General features: G+C 41.9%; 1 protein-coding gene across 11 annotated transcripts in view; it reads right to left on the bottom strand.

Annotated features, from left to right (window-relative positions):
- Positions 1–367: 367 nt before the first annotated feature.
- LOC132863255 (cAMP-specific 3',5'-cyclic phosphodiesterase 4D-like) overlaps positions 368–14,987 on the bottom strand; it is a 156,482-nt gene continuing 141,862 nt past the window's right edge. For all 11 annotated transcript variants that reach the window (XM_060895972.1, XM_060895970.1, XM_060895969.1 and 8 more), the window contains 9 exons: positions 9,314–9,407; positions 8,963–9,138; positions 8,695–8,793; positions 8,444–8,608; positions 8,183–8,282; positions 7,172–7,326; positions 6,956–7,078; positions 5,348–5,530; positions 368–4,436 (listed from right to left, as the gene is read on the bottom strand). In XM_060895972.1, the coding sequence (XP_060751955.1) occupies positions 3,939–4,436; positions 5,348–5,530; positions 6,956–7,078; positions 7,172–7,326; positions 8,183–8,282; positions 8,444–8,608; positions 8,695–8,793; positions 8,963–9,138; positions 9,314–9,407 (1,593 nt within the window). In that variant the 3' untranslated portion in view covers positions 368–3,938. The remainder of the gene's footprint in view (positions 4,437–5,347; positions 5,531–6,955; positions 7,079–7,171; positions 7,327–8,182; positions 8,283–8,443; positions 8,609–8,694; positions 8,794–8,962; positions 9,139–9,313; positions 9,408–14,987) is intronic.

The following is a 14,987-nucleotide window of genomic DNA, read 5'->3' as shown; positions in this document are numbered from 1 at the left end:
TCCTGCAGTCACCACTAGGGGGGTGAGAGAGAGAGAGAGATAGGGCGAGAGAGAGAGAGTAAGAGAGAAAGTGAGAGAGATAGAGAAAGAGGGAGAGAGAGAGTAAGAGAGAGACAGAGAGAGAGAAAGGGAGCGAGAAAGAGGGAGAGAGAGAGAGAGATTAAGAAAGGGAGAGAGAAAGAGAGAGAGAGAGAGAGAGAGAGAGAGAATGAACTTCCAGACAATGTGACAGATTCCCTGGATGAAGGAGGAGTCATTTCTCATCTCGTGCCTGAAGAGCGTTGATTTACCGCCAACAAGCAGCATGTAATATCTGCAAGGCAGCAGGTCAGTGTTCTTGCTGTAAATACACGTGTGACACAAACACTTAATGAACTCATGCTTTTATTTTTTTTATGTTGCATATAAAAATGTTTCCTCTCATTTTAAATGTTCTTCAAACTGAGTGAAGCAGAATCTACAGTTCTGTCAAACAACAATGTATCCAGTGAAAGAAGTGTAAAAAGTTTAAGGTCATTGAAAGATGTAACCTAATGAATAAAATTTTGAAGTACCAGTTTATGTACCTTTTAATGACACTGAAAAATACAAGTAATAATAATAATAATAATAATAATAATAATAATAATAATAATAATAATAATAGCCACGACTGGCTTTGGTCCAGGGCTGCTATAATCTACAGTATGTGTGTCAGAAAAAAGGCTCTCGACATACAAACTCTTTTGCTTAGTGCATGAGCACGTCTACAAGGCTGGATGAGACGACGGTAGCACACGGCACCTGAACTTAAGAGTGGATATATGCAGCCAGCACGCCTCTGTTCTCCTCCATGTGTGTGCCTATTGCATTGGGGTGCACTGCGTGTGGCATTCAAAGCCAGGCAATGAATGAAGAATCTTTGCTTTTGTGCCAGTCTCAATGCAACAAAACGAACAAAACAAAAAGTCTGCCGCAGCATTACAGAACCAAAGCTTTACAATGTAGCACTTACTCTGATAATCAGGTCGCAAAATGGGCAGAACTTCCCCATGTGCACTACTGCTCTCAGTCTCTCTAAAGAGAAATCTAGAGACGCTGAAGTTAAGGCACAGCCCTGGGGCCAAACACCAGTGGCGTCATATTGTTTGGCTTTCCCCTGGTTCTCCATTAAACAAGCTCAAAGGTGACTACTTCTGTTTTCTTTCTTTTTTTTTTTTTTTTTTTTTTGCTTTCTTTTTTTTTTTTTCCAAACAGAATCTTTACATTGTATAATAGCTATAATAAACATTCTCTCAACAAGAGTTTACTAAATACAGCAACACCATCGCCATTAGGGATGATAGAGTAAGAATCGCTTATCATTTACAATAAACATTACAATATGTACAATGCAATAAATACATGTCTGTAAACAGAGACAAAACGAAACCCATAACAGGTAAGGTCATTTTGGTGAGGCGAGAAAAAAAACAAATTAACATGGCACATTAAAAAAAAAAAAAAAAAAAGGAAAGTATCACTAAAAAAATTAAAATCACTACTATTTAAAAGCCAGGATTCAAGTTTTGGTGAAGAATCTTCTCCTTAAAAAAGTTTGTTCTGCGTACACACTCACCATGTGGGGAGGGGGGGAGAGAGAGCGAGAGACAGTGTGAGAGAGAGAGAGAGATGTGTGAGAGAGAGAGAGAGTGAGAGAGTGAGAGATGTGAGAGACAGAGTGAGAGACAGTGTGAAAGCGAGATCGAGAGAGAGAGAGAGACAGAGAGAGAGAGAGAGAGACAGAGTGAGAGACAGAGTGAGAGACAGTGTGAAAGCGTGATAGCGAGAGAGAGAGAGAGAGAGAGAGAGAGAGTGAGAGAGAGAGTGAGAGACAGAGAGAGAGAGAGAGACAGAGTGAGAGACAGAGTGAAAGCGAGATAGAGAGAGACAGTGAGAGAGAGAGAGAGACAGAGTGAGAGAGAGTGAGAGACAGTGTGAAAGCGAGATAGAGAGAGAGAGACAGAGAGAGAGAGAGTGAGAGGCAGAGAGAGAGAGAGAGACAGAGTGAGAGACAGAGAGAGAGAGAGAGAGACAGAGTGAGAGACAGTGTGAAAGCGAGTTAGAGAGAGAGAGAGAGAGACAGAGAGAGAGAGAGAGTGAGAGGCAGAGTGAGAGACAGAGTGAAAGCGAGAGAGAGAGAGAGAGAGAGACAGAGAGAGAAAGAGAGAGAGAGACACAGAGAGAGAAAAAAAGTAACTTGCAAGTACCACACCATTTATGCTACAGTTGATGTTCTACAGTACTGCTTCATATATATACAGCAACTAAAACCAATAAATAAAACCACAAACATATAAATAGAGAGAAATGAAGAGCCATTGGCTAAGTGCTGAGAGTCCTATAGTGCAAGAACAGTGTGCGAGTGTGGGTTTGGCATGAAGAGGGAGAGTCGAGTTGTATTCTAGCCCTAAGAAAGCTCTCGGTCTGATGTGTGACCCGCAGCACAAACACGTCGGCGCGCAGCGTTGCGTCTGCGATCAATGGGAATTACGTCAGTGGTTTCAGCTAGACCTTTAATCTAGGTAGTTCTGTTCAATGGAAAAACTTTCTGGCGTACGCACAACACGTGTCATGTTTGTCGATGAGATCCAGTGGAGTTCAAATGTAAAAGGCATATCATAAGGAGCACGAGGGTGGGTTAGAAAAGCCCCAGCTTCTAACACACTGAAATGTACAGTTCACGTGTCTCGGAAATTGCTTGTCTCGTAGAAAAGTAAATGTTAAATGACATCTGATGCAAGACAAAACCCAACACAGGATGTTAGAGGAAAAAAAAAACAGTCTAAATGTTTGTGTAACAGGAAACAGGACAAAAAAAAAAAAGGGTTTGATCTAATGGCCTCGTCTACGTTCCCGGCAACGTGTGTGTAATGTAACTGTGAGACAATGAGGTTCGTTTAAAAACGTGCGTCCAAAAGAAACAACGTACGTTTTGCTCTGTGGGGGAAAAAAAAAAAGAAAAAAGTCAGTTGTGGCTGAGGCTCATTAGAGGTAAGTGTTGAGGTGTATTATCTGAATGAAAGGAGAAGGACAGAAATAGGAATGAAACTTCACCGAACAGATTGTGTGCAGTTAATGAAACACACCCAGCAGTGTTGAATAACGTTATTAACCTAACGCACTAAAACCCGCCGCACAACATACACACATACTTGCAAGTTACTCGTCACTAGAGGTTTCCTTTGCTCTTGCTGTTTTAGTAAGAAAACGAGCATTCGTGTAAAACAAACAAACAAAAAAAAAAATGCAAAGAGGCCATGACAGCACTGTGTGTGTGTGTGTGTGTTTGTATGTGTGTGTGTGTGTGAGTGTGTGTGTTTAGTCAGGTTTTCAGGAAGACTTAAATGTAAAAAAAGCCAGAGAACACATTCCAATAAATTTCCCATTTCCCCCGTGGCCGTAGCTGCTGCAGTCCATATTTCTTCACTGCTCTGTGTGTGTGTGTGTGTGTGTGTGTGTGTGTGTGTGTGTGTGTGAGAGAGAGAGAGAGAGAGAGAGACTTTCAGATCTTTCTTACTGCTGCCCACATGAAGGGGATGAAAGCACAGTGGTTTAGCTTCCGACCATGTGCCAGTTTGAGCAGACACACACACACACACACACACACACACACACACACAGGACCCTCAAATAAGGGCCAAGAAGCACAGACTTGGGAGGAAGCAGGGGGGTTTTAGGGTAAACATAAAGACAGCAAAGAAAAATCAAATGTTATTCCTGAGTGCAAAAAAGGACAATGTACCAGAGTGTGTGTGTGTCCTCGTGTGTCCTCGTGTGTCCGGGAGACAGCAGCGGCCGAGGTTGTGGAGTGCAAGGTGCGCTTTGGAACTTTCCTCCTCCCGCCGTTTATTAATCATCCCTCCGCCTGTGCGTTTCTCTGAGACATGATTAGCAGTGACTGAATGTGTCCTGCACTGCTACGTTCCTTCCTCCTCCTCTTCCTCCTCTTCCTCTACCATACTCGGTTCTACAGAAGCATCCTCACACACCTGCCCTTCCTCTTCCTCCTCCTCCTCCTCCTCCTCCTCCTCTCCCTCTGCCTGCTCATCCAGCGGGATCTCAGTACACTCAGAGTTCTGAGTGCAGATTGTTTTGGAGTCCTCGTCCTCGTCCTCGTCTTCCTCTTCCTCCTCCTCCTCCTCTTCCTCAGCCTGACTGCCGCTGTCCTTCTCTGTGTCGGTTTCTCCGTCCTCCTCCAGCGTCAGCTCGAACTGGAACTTGTCTGTGGCGTTCGGCGCGGCGGGTCGTCCGCTCTCGTCGTTCTGCTCTGGTGCAGGAGAAGGGCTCTGTGGGATGGTGCTCTGGTACCACTCTCTGTTGTCCTCCAGCGTGTCCAGGATGTCCTGAGCGTCCGGGTGCACCAAGTCAGCCCATGTCTCCCACAGAGGGTGGACGATGTAATCGATAAAGCCCACCTACAGCAGCGGCCGACACGAGACTAGATTAAGACTAGATTTCTAGCTCTCACAAAGAAACACACAACACGTCACACTTCACAAAGCCCTGTGCTCAGACAGTATTAAGTGTTAATTATTCTAAAAAAAAAAAATGTGCTTGTATCCACCAATAGCAGTGGCTTATAATTCAATACCAACAGGCTGTTCACATGGACAAGTGTAACTTAGCATGAAGCTGTTTTAGTAGACTGTAAATGTTTATGATTCATGTACAAGCAGAACACATCACTGACATTCACACGTTCCAGGAAACCACGCTCGGGCACAGAGGGCTAAATCTGTGTGGGTCATGTGGCAAACATTTAGGAACACTGTAAAATGACCAAGCCTCAAGTTCAACCAAGAATTACTTACAGTTCATCGTGTTCACTTTACAATTACTGAGCCTGAATCCTCCCATAATTTGCAGCCCGTTAAAACGTCCCAGTGTTCCAACATGCTTGTCAAACAATTCACACAAACACACACATTTGCACACTACAGTTGTGAAATGTACAGTAGGAGTGTTAATGTTGTGTTCTGCGTGGACAAAAAAATACAACCTCCACTTTCTTGCTAAACTGCACTGACATTCAGTGAGTGAAGAAGGAGTGACTCATTTTGTCCAGGAAACTTATCTGTAAATTTACTCTTAGTTATTGACATGTGAGATGTATTACATCGATATAATAGATTTGTCTTCCAAAGACTCTTCCAAGCCCAGCAGAGATACCTGTCTAAAACAGGCCTGCTATGAATGGTTGCTTTGTGACACACAGTGTACTGGGCATGTTGATGTGCTGGTCACCTGACAGGATGTTGACAGGATGTATAGGAGACATGGACTAGACTATCTGGATAAAGTCAGAAAGGAATGTATGATGGAGTACCTGGGATTTCTCCACCGAGGCATTGTGTTTGTCACACATGGGACTGATCTCCATGCCTCGCTCCCTCTCCCGGTCACCTTGACTGAAGAACTCCTCCATGATGCGGTCTGTCCACTGGCGGTACAGCTGCAGTGGTTTGGTTGGGTTACTCAGGTCTGCACAGTGTACCATGTTCTGGAGCACCTGTTACACAGCAAATACAACAAATACACTGTTAGAAAATGACCCTTTATCAACATCCTCATCATCAGTCTGGTGACTCCGGGTTACTGATCAGAAGGTCATGAGTTCAAGCTCAGATGCCTCTGGTGAACTGTTCAGAACAGCCTTTAATCCTATTCTCTGCTATTTCTGACATCAACATATCAGGGTGCACTGTTACAGGAAGAGAAACAAAATGATCTAGTGTGTAGTGTGAAATGCAAACATTGTTCTTATTTAAGTTTTAATCTTGGTAGACATTTGTCAACAATCCATCCATCCATCCATCCATCCATCCATCCATCCATCCACTACACTGCTTATCCTGCTGGGTTTATGGGGAACCTGGAGCCTGTCCCAGGAGACTCGGGGTACAAGGCAGAGTACACCCTGGGCAGGATGCCAGTCTATCGTAGGGCAAAATCACACACACACACACACACACACTCATGCCGTTTGCCAACAATGAAAATCTTTATTCCTGGAAGAACTTCTCCAAAACAAGTACAGTAAGTACCTTATAACGTATCTTCTAACAGCTTCTTCAACTTCCAATAAACATCTCACAGAAAAGTTGACTAGATCAGCAGTTCCACATATCTTAATATGCGTATGTGGAATATCTGACATACTGTACTGTATCTTATTAGAATAAGAGCAGTAATTTAAACCATGTAGCCGAAACTACTGTCAGAGCTGCCGTTAGATTCAAATAAACGACACCTTCGAATCTACCAGGACCAAGAATCCAACAGTGCTGTTAACTAGAATGTGACGATCATGGCTTTAAACGTACCGGGATTAGTTTTAAATAGGAGCAGAGAGAAAATACTGATGACTTCTATATCTTGTATCTCTGTATAAAGTGTATCTTCTTTTACTCGTTACTATTTAATATTTATTTTGTGCTGCGTTTCATCCTCAGTGTCTTTTACACAATCAGTAAGTCTGTCCATTTGTCCATCTATCAATCCATCCATAAATTCTCAATCATTGGATCTATACAAAGCCTTTGCTCATGTCTGACCTTGTTTTGGACACTATATATATTTTATATGGCCAGATGTATGGGGACACTTGACCATCACACTAATATCCTCAAAACTTTCACCAGAAAGGTGGACGTCTCTGGAACCAAGGACTCAAGCCTAAACCTGAACAAAGTGAGACTTATAAAGACTTACTGTATATTGCTAATGCTCTTGTGGTTGTATGGCCATAAATCCACACAGAAATGCCTGAAAATCTAGTTGAAACCCTTCCTGTCAGTTTGGAGGTTATTACTGTATAACAGCATATTAAGAACATGGTCAAGTGTCCACACTTTTGGCCATTTAGTGTTTAACAGAATCTGCTAAAAGAAGAATAATGTACAACAACATACACAGTAATGAGCAGCAATCTTACTTGTATCCTGTCTGAATAATTATCCAACAGCAGGACTCCAGAACTGGTCACTTTCTTCGTCTCCACCATCGTTTTCAAGTCAGCTAGTAGGTTCATGTGTTTAGACATATCAGTGGCTAATACCTAGAGTTTAGAAGGGAAAAAAGCACCAAAGAATTAAGACTAAGACTTTATTGTTTATACCGCATTGATCTGGATACAGTCAGATGCACTTACGATGTCAATCACCATCTTCCGGAGGGATTGTCTCTGTTTTTTGGTAAGGTTCTGGAAGATGTCACAGTTCTCTTCCTGGAGCAGCTTAAAGCCAACAGCCAGATGATGGTTCTCCAGCACTGATGAGTCATTGTACATGAGGGCCAACTCAGAGTCTACACACACACACACACAAACACACACACATATACATACATGTTCATAGCCCTGACTCATGGAACTTTATGTACAGCATCATTAAACTTAGATCAGATAATCGTGTGAAACCCAAGATTAAACACGATTATCTGATTTAAGTTTAATGCCTTCAAGGTTACACGATAAATCCGCCTACCATGACATTCTGCTTCTAGACATTTCAGGGAACTGTGCTAGTCAGCTGGTCCATACAGTATATTACTATTCATACAGGCTGGAATAGATAGATGACTCGAGCGTGTGTGTGTGTGTGTGTATGTGTGGTAAATAGCGGTTTCAATAGGTAGCACTTACTGTACTACAGCTCTGCTCCTAACTACTTATGTCACACTGTGGGGGTAAGATGGGGTAAATCCTCACATTAGGTCATATATCTTGCTGACTGGATTGATCTGCGGGGTGCATGGTGCTATCGGCGAGGCTATCACCTGTTCCCAAACCCACTGTATGACTAATGATCATGATAACAGTCATTAATGATACAACACAAATTCCCCAGTTATAAGCAGGCTTTGAGATTGGGAGGTCGCTTTGTTAGAAAATAATCTTCTGAAAATATCAGAAGCCAGATGGAACCTGCCTTTAACTTTAACACAGGTTTTTCTTTTCACTGAAAGTCTCGCATCGAGCCGTGTGTCTAAATGTGAAGTACAGCTTGTAGGTGGGAACATCTGAGGTGCGATGGACTTCAGATCCAAAGGAAAAACATACAAAAAAAAAAGATCACGCATGCCACGAAGCCTTGTCTCACGCAATAATGGAAGGCGTGGGAAGGGAACTATTTCTGTCCGTGATATGAGGAAAAATACTCACTGGTGTTAATGAGGAACTGGTTCGAGACACCCGGGTGGTCAACGTCATGAATAGCACTGGCAAAAATGGCAGCAAGAATCTCGAGGTCTGTGAAAACAGCCTGTGAGGAGATGAAAAGTGTAGGACCAAAATTAGAAAGCCTGCTTCACCCAAGTCTTTAACAAGTTCTCACGTGCAATTGTATCTATTTCAGTTTTCATCGAATGACAAAAACTACCCTATAATAATTCCTTGAAAAAGGCTGCTGCTGGCCAGGTTTACCTCTAAAGCAGGCGTGGAGAGCAGCACGTGTGTGGACTGCGTTACGTCAGCAGCATGAATATTATTATGATATGCCACGTCTGCATGGTAATGGTCTTCTAAGGTCATCAGGTAGGTTATAAAAGTGTCTAATGGAATTTTAAATGTCTTGAGCAAGTCTCTCTCCTGGTGGTAGACAGAAGGTAAGATTAGCTTGGAGATCTGGACAGGAATTGTAAAGATAGAGGAGTGGATTTTTAGAAAGGTCTTACCTGAAAGATTGTGTACATCATCACCGTTAACGGCCTGTTTCCAGAAAACTCTGTGACTAGGAAAACATTAAGGCCCCATTTGTTTACGTCTTCCAGTTCCTGCGATGAAATGAAAACATTTGTCATTTTATTTCTTATGCGACGGAATAACAACCTTCCTACAAGGCTCTCTATTGTATATCCACAACCAATTAGCTTATTCTGGTGGTGAGACTATGAGTGGGTTGTGGGAACGCTAACAAAACTAACAAAACCCTCCGTATTTCACCTTGGCTAAGGAGTCTTCGGTATCTGTTTTGACCCCAAAGCGAGGGATGTTAGAGTTGGTGAGGCTGGTACTGTGCATGAGCTTCTTCACACCACTTATTTGCGACATGGGCTTTTTTTTCTTCTCCTTCTCCTTCTGATTTTGAGGTGAGGGCATCTCCACGTCATGCTGCTTGTCTGTGTGTGAGAGCAGAGAGAGCAGTGCAATCAGTGCACCCTTAAATGCTTTCCTATCACGTTCCGCTTTGTGAAAGTTTGCACGAAGGAAAGCTGTTTTCACAGAAATCGTGTTCTAATGTTAGTAAGGGTGTGATGCTTTGGGACCTGATGAGGTTCAATGGCATGAATTTACCGAGGAAGGTGCTGGAGATGAACTCGGAGACCTGGTTTCCGGATCGGCTCATCTCAGACAGGTGGGTGAGCTCCCTGTTCAGCATCCTCTTGAACTGGAGCAAAGAAGCATAGACAGATATATTAATCAGGGGTGACAGGAAGATACGGCAATAGATTTCATTAGGATCTAGAAATAAAAAAAAAAACTATCTATCTGTCTGTCTTGAAGTTGTCTGTGTGTCAGTGTTGAGTTTCACATCTGTGGGAGTCTGTGGGACTCGTCCAGTTTGCTCTCACCTCCCCAGAAAAGGCATGTACAGGGAGTGCAGAATTATTAGGGAAGTTGTATTTTTGAGGATTAATTTTATTATTGAACAACAACCATGTTCTCAATGAACCCAAAAAACTCATTAATAGCAAAGCTGAATATTTTTGGAAGTAGTTTTTAGTTTGTTTGTAGTTTTAGCTATTTTAGGAGGATATCTGTGTGTGCAGGTGACTATTACTGTGCATAATTATTAGGCAACTTAACAAAAAACAAATATATACCCATTTCAATTATTTATTTTCACCAGTGAAACCAATATTACATCTCAACATTCACTAATATACATTTCTGACATTCAAAAACAAAACAAAAACAAATCAGTGACCAATATAGCCACCTTTCTTTGCAAGGACACTCAAAAGCCTGCCATCCATGGATTCTGTCAGTGTTTTGATCTGTTCACCGTCAACATTGCGTGCAGCAGCAACCACAGCCTCCCAGACACTCTTCAGAGAGGTGTACTGTTTTCCCTCCTTGTAAATCTCACATTTGATGATGGACCACAGGTTCTCTATGGGGTTCAGATCAGGTGAACAAGGAGGCCATGTCATTAGTTTTTCTTCTTTTAGACCCTTTCTTGCCAGCCACGCTGTGGAGTACTTGGACGCGTGTGATGGAGCATTGTCCTGCATGAAAATCATGTTTTTCTTGAAGGATGCAGACTTCTTTCTGTACCACTGCTTGAAGAAGGTGTCTTCCAGAAACTGGCAGTAGGACTGGGAGTTGAGCTTGACCCCATCCTCAACCCGAAAAGGCCCCACAAGCTCATCTTTGATGATACCAGCCCAAACCAGTACTCCACCTCCACCTTGCTGGCGTCTCAGTCGGACTGGAGCTCTCTGCCCTTTACCGATCCAGCCACGAGCCCATCCATCTGGCCCATAAAGACTCACTCTCATTTCATCAGTCCATAAAACCTTAGAAAAATCAGTCTTCAGATATTTCTTGGCCCAGTCTTGACGTTTCAGCTTGTGTGTCTTGTTCAGTGGTGGTCGTTTTTCAGCCTTTCTTACCTTGGCCATGTCTCTGAGTATTGCACACCTTGTGCTTTTGGGCACTCCAGTGATGTTGCAGCTCTGAAATATGGCAAAACTGGTGGCAAGTGGCATCTTGGCAGCTGCACGCTTGACTTTTCTCAGTTCATGGGCAGTTATTTTGCGCCTTGGTTTTTCCACACGCTTCTTGCGACCCTGTTGACTATTTTGAATGAAACGCTTGATTGTTCGATGATCACGCTTCAGAAGCTTGGCAATTTTAAGAGTGCTGCATCCCTCTGCAAGATATCTCACTATTTTTGACTTTTCGGAGCCTGTCAAGTCCTTCTTTTGACCCATTTTGCCAAAGGAAAGGAAGTTGCCTAATAATTATGCACACCTGATATAGGGTGTAGATGTCATTAGACCACACCCCTTCTCATTACAGAGATGCACATCACCTAATATGCTTAATTGGTTGTAGGCTTTCGAGCCTATACAGCTTGGAGTAAGACAACATGCATAAAGAGGATGATGTGGTCAAAATACTCATTTGCCTAATAATTCTGCACTCCCTGTATGTTACAAATGTCTCTTGGTGTGAATAAATGTGTGTGTGTGTGTGTGTGTGTGTGTGGATCCAAGGTGTACTCTTTCCTCATGCCTAGTGTTTCCAGAATAAGCTCTGGATCCAGTGCAAGCCAGATGAAGTGGTTAGTGAAGATGAATGAATGAATGAATGAAACCAGACTAGCAGCCATATTTTCTATAATCTTACATCCTTCAATAAACATTGAACAACAATAAATAAATGAATGCACTACTATTAATGCACGGTATAAACAGAATTATTGTTTTCCTTTACTAGCGTTTCTATAGTCTATATATCACATTATGAGGTGTATATACTGTATATATAGAAAACCTGTCATAAACTGAATTCTTGTCTTTTAAGCCCAGTGAAAGTAAAAGAAATCATCCTGACTGAAACACTATACATGAAATTGAATAAAAAAGAATTTCCTTTTGAATACATTATAGATGCAAACTTTATAATTTACAGATTTGCTATTCACAGGTTGTCAAACCAATCTAGAGCACCGTCGCAAAGGACCGCACCACACACCAGCTATTTTTTTTTTTTGATGCTCAGGCAAGATAAACCCAAAACCAGGAAGACAGCTGGTAATACAGTACATATCTTTAGGAAGAATCAATATGCCGTACCTTTATATATCCCAATGAGACAGAGAGCAAATAATTAGCTTCAGGCATTTTCGCAACCAGCCAGATCACATATAAAGAATAATAAAAATAAAATAAAAAAAATCTGTAGATCAGCTTTTGTTCATTATCTCAGGCAAAAAGGAGCTAAAAAAAAAGTCAGTGAAAAGACTTTTGATAATACGGAAGCGTCAAATAACTGCTGGCTTGGAGCAGGTCGATCATATTTTCTCGCTTGTGTCGTGAAAAAATGGCAGGAAAGGGAGGATGGTGTGGTTGTGGAGAAAAAAAAAAGCATCAGTCCTGTCGACACCTTCCAAATAAGGGACTGCGCTGGTATTGGATACAGCCTGAGCCCACGACCAGCCAATCACCACTGATTACAGCCCGAGGAGAGGGATGGAGTGGTTAAGGCATGCTGATGGAGGAATACAAGCCTTGTGTATAAAGTACAGGCATTACCATTATCTCCTACCCTGTCTCTTAACTCATAACACATATACATGCTTTTTTCCCGCCTCAACCACCAAATGTATGAATCCACAAATATTCTGTAGACTACAAAATCTAAAACATTTTTTTAAGTGCTACTTAATCTTTCACGTGATGATGATCTAAATTGCAGATAAAATTCCACTTACATATCAAAGCTGAATGAACAGAACACAACATGCTCTCATTCACTATTAAAGCCCAATGTAATGAAAGCAAAGAAACAACAACAACAACAACAACAGTGGCACATTCATATGGAGATAGCAAAGACCCCACCTGGGATTCATTTAACCTGGCCGCAAATCTTTCACATGCATCACCCATGAGTTCATTTGGAAAACAAATGAAGCTATCACAAGGCCCTTTATTAAGTCGATGGCCAGCAGCTAGATTTATTGTATCATCTTCGCCTATTTGAATATGTGGCTGAACGCTGCATGGTATAGCATGGTCAGTGCTTGACTGAAGAACACAGCTCTTATACGAGCGTTTGCGTCACTGTAGGTCCTCTATGCAAAGTGAGTGCATAATGTGCTTGAGAGGAGCGACGGACAGTGAAACCATAAAGACATACATATTAAACAACAGACATCAAAAGGACAGTAGCAGTAAAGTCTGGCTGTGAACTATGAATAATGGTTACAGATGCTGGACAAAGACGTGTTCTCCGTTGGCGTATTGGAGGGTCACCTCAAAACTAAAACTACATCTCAAGAAATCTCTGAGCAGCTAATCAGATCTGTTCATTATTATGAGTCAATGGTCATATACTAATCTCTTGTAACTGTCTTATTTCTGTCAATGGTTGAAATTTTCTAAAAGTAGAAGGAATTTTAGAGTATTTGATTATCATGAGGCACGGTAACGATCGTAACCTGAAAATTGTGCATGCAAAAAAAAAAAAAACGTCCTCGACCCGAATACCTAATAAATGTAGTAAGTCTAATAAAGTGGCTAGTAAGTGTATATGCTAGAAATAAATAACGGATAAAGTGACTTTATGATAAAAGCCCAAAATGCACAGCACATGCCCCTGAGTGGCTTTTTATCTCGTAAGTTGCACTACACACGTTAAGACGCACACCCATACACATCTGGCTCTTTTTATGTGAGTATTGTAAACAGACTAGTAGTTGTGTATTATAATGACATGTTTTACTTCCTCAGAACTGTGTGGAATCAGATCAGTCAGCATTTTTGCTGTCACTGCCAGAGTGAGTAGTGATCATGCATTAAACGCAAATCGGACGCCAGTATCAGTCCGACAGCATGAACAGGAGGAATGTTCTGAAATAAAAAGCTAAATGCTTCCTGTCATGGTTACATTTGATCTATTTTCCTACATTTTCCTAATCGCCTGCACCCAGTACATTTCAGCGAAGCCACCGAATACCAGTAACACAATGCAAGTGCTGCACGTCGGTCCTGCTGTAGCTGTTTTTGAGAGGGCACCAGGCCTCTGCGGTTTACTGCGAAGGGGAGTGTGGTGATTTCTGGAGCAGGCTGAGGCTCCGGACTCATCTGGAGCTCGGGTGGCTTTGATTAAAGCCAGCGGCGGCGTCTTTGAGAACTCCATGGCTTGGCTTTTCCTTCCTTGTGGTTAAGGCTCTGAAGTGAAGCAGCGGAGTGGCAGCGAATCCTGTACCACAGCGTGTGTGTGCAGAACCCGAATGCCTCTCAGCACTCAGCCACAGTCCTGGAAGGAGGAGTGGTCTGCGGTCATCTCTCTCTCTCTCTCTCTCTCTCTCTCTCTCTCTCTCTCTCTCTCTCTCGGCTTTTCTCTGTACTTTGCTTTTCTTCAGCTTTGGGTTTGTATCCAGGCACAAAGACCCACCAGCTTCATAATCTGCAGGGTGTGGCATGTGGTAACACGGAGGTAGACGGGAACACTAACAGCGTAACAGCACTGCTGGCAAATAATGAACTCAAGATTTCATACTTTTTTTTTATTTTTTAACTAGCAGAAAAATTGTATTAATAATGCTGAAGCTTCTATCATTATTCTTACGTATGATTTCTATGTACGAAAGATTCTTTTGTTTCCGTTTTGATGAGATAAACAACGTCAAGTGAATGGGTCTGAAAACAGAATGGTTTTTTTTTTGTTTGTTTTTATCATTACTATTTTTAACCCTGTTACATTTGAAATTAGTGTAAATATAGGATAGCTCTTATGTGTTATTTCCATCTATAGCTATAAGTAGTTAGACCTTGGAAGACTGGACAGTTTTTGTTTTCTGTTATATGATATCACCAGTTGTGAAAATCAATACGGAATCAACATGGTGATAACGCAGTAGCGCTGTGTAGTGAGAAGTGTTCCTCACCTGACCTCAGAGCAGAGGAGAAAGACATTTCAGGTTTGCTCATAGACTTAATCACCCATTAACCTAACATCAGCTATAATCTACAAGGAAACCAAGATATGCAGAGTTTTGTTTCTGTTAAATGTAACTCCATTGTTAAATAGTGATATTGAGGAAAGATACATGAACAATTCATATTAGCCTACAATCAGCTTATGGTCATCAGTATATAAACGAGAGCAGTGTGTAAACATCAGTGGAATGTTTTATGACTTCACGCTTGGCTTTAAACTCTCACTTATAGAAAATAACGTACACGAAGGCCGGTGCTTATTTAATTAAAGCCGTTCCTACAATAAACAGTGA

This window comes from Tachysurus vachellii, chromosome 20 (genome assembly GCF_030014155.1).
Source record: "Tachysurus vachellii isolate PV-2020 chromosome 20, HZAU_Pvac_v1, whole genome shotgun sequence".
Taxonomy (NCBI): Eukaryota; Metazoa; Chordata; class Actinopteri; order Siluriformes; family Bagridae; genus Tachysurus; species Tachysurus vachellii.
Note: the sequence above shows the minus strand (reverse complement) of the source record. Positions and strands in the feature narration are given on the sequence as shown.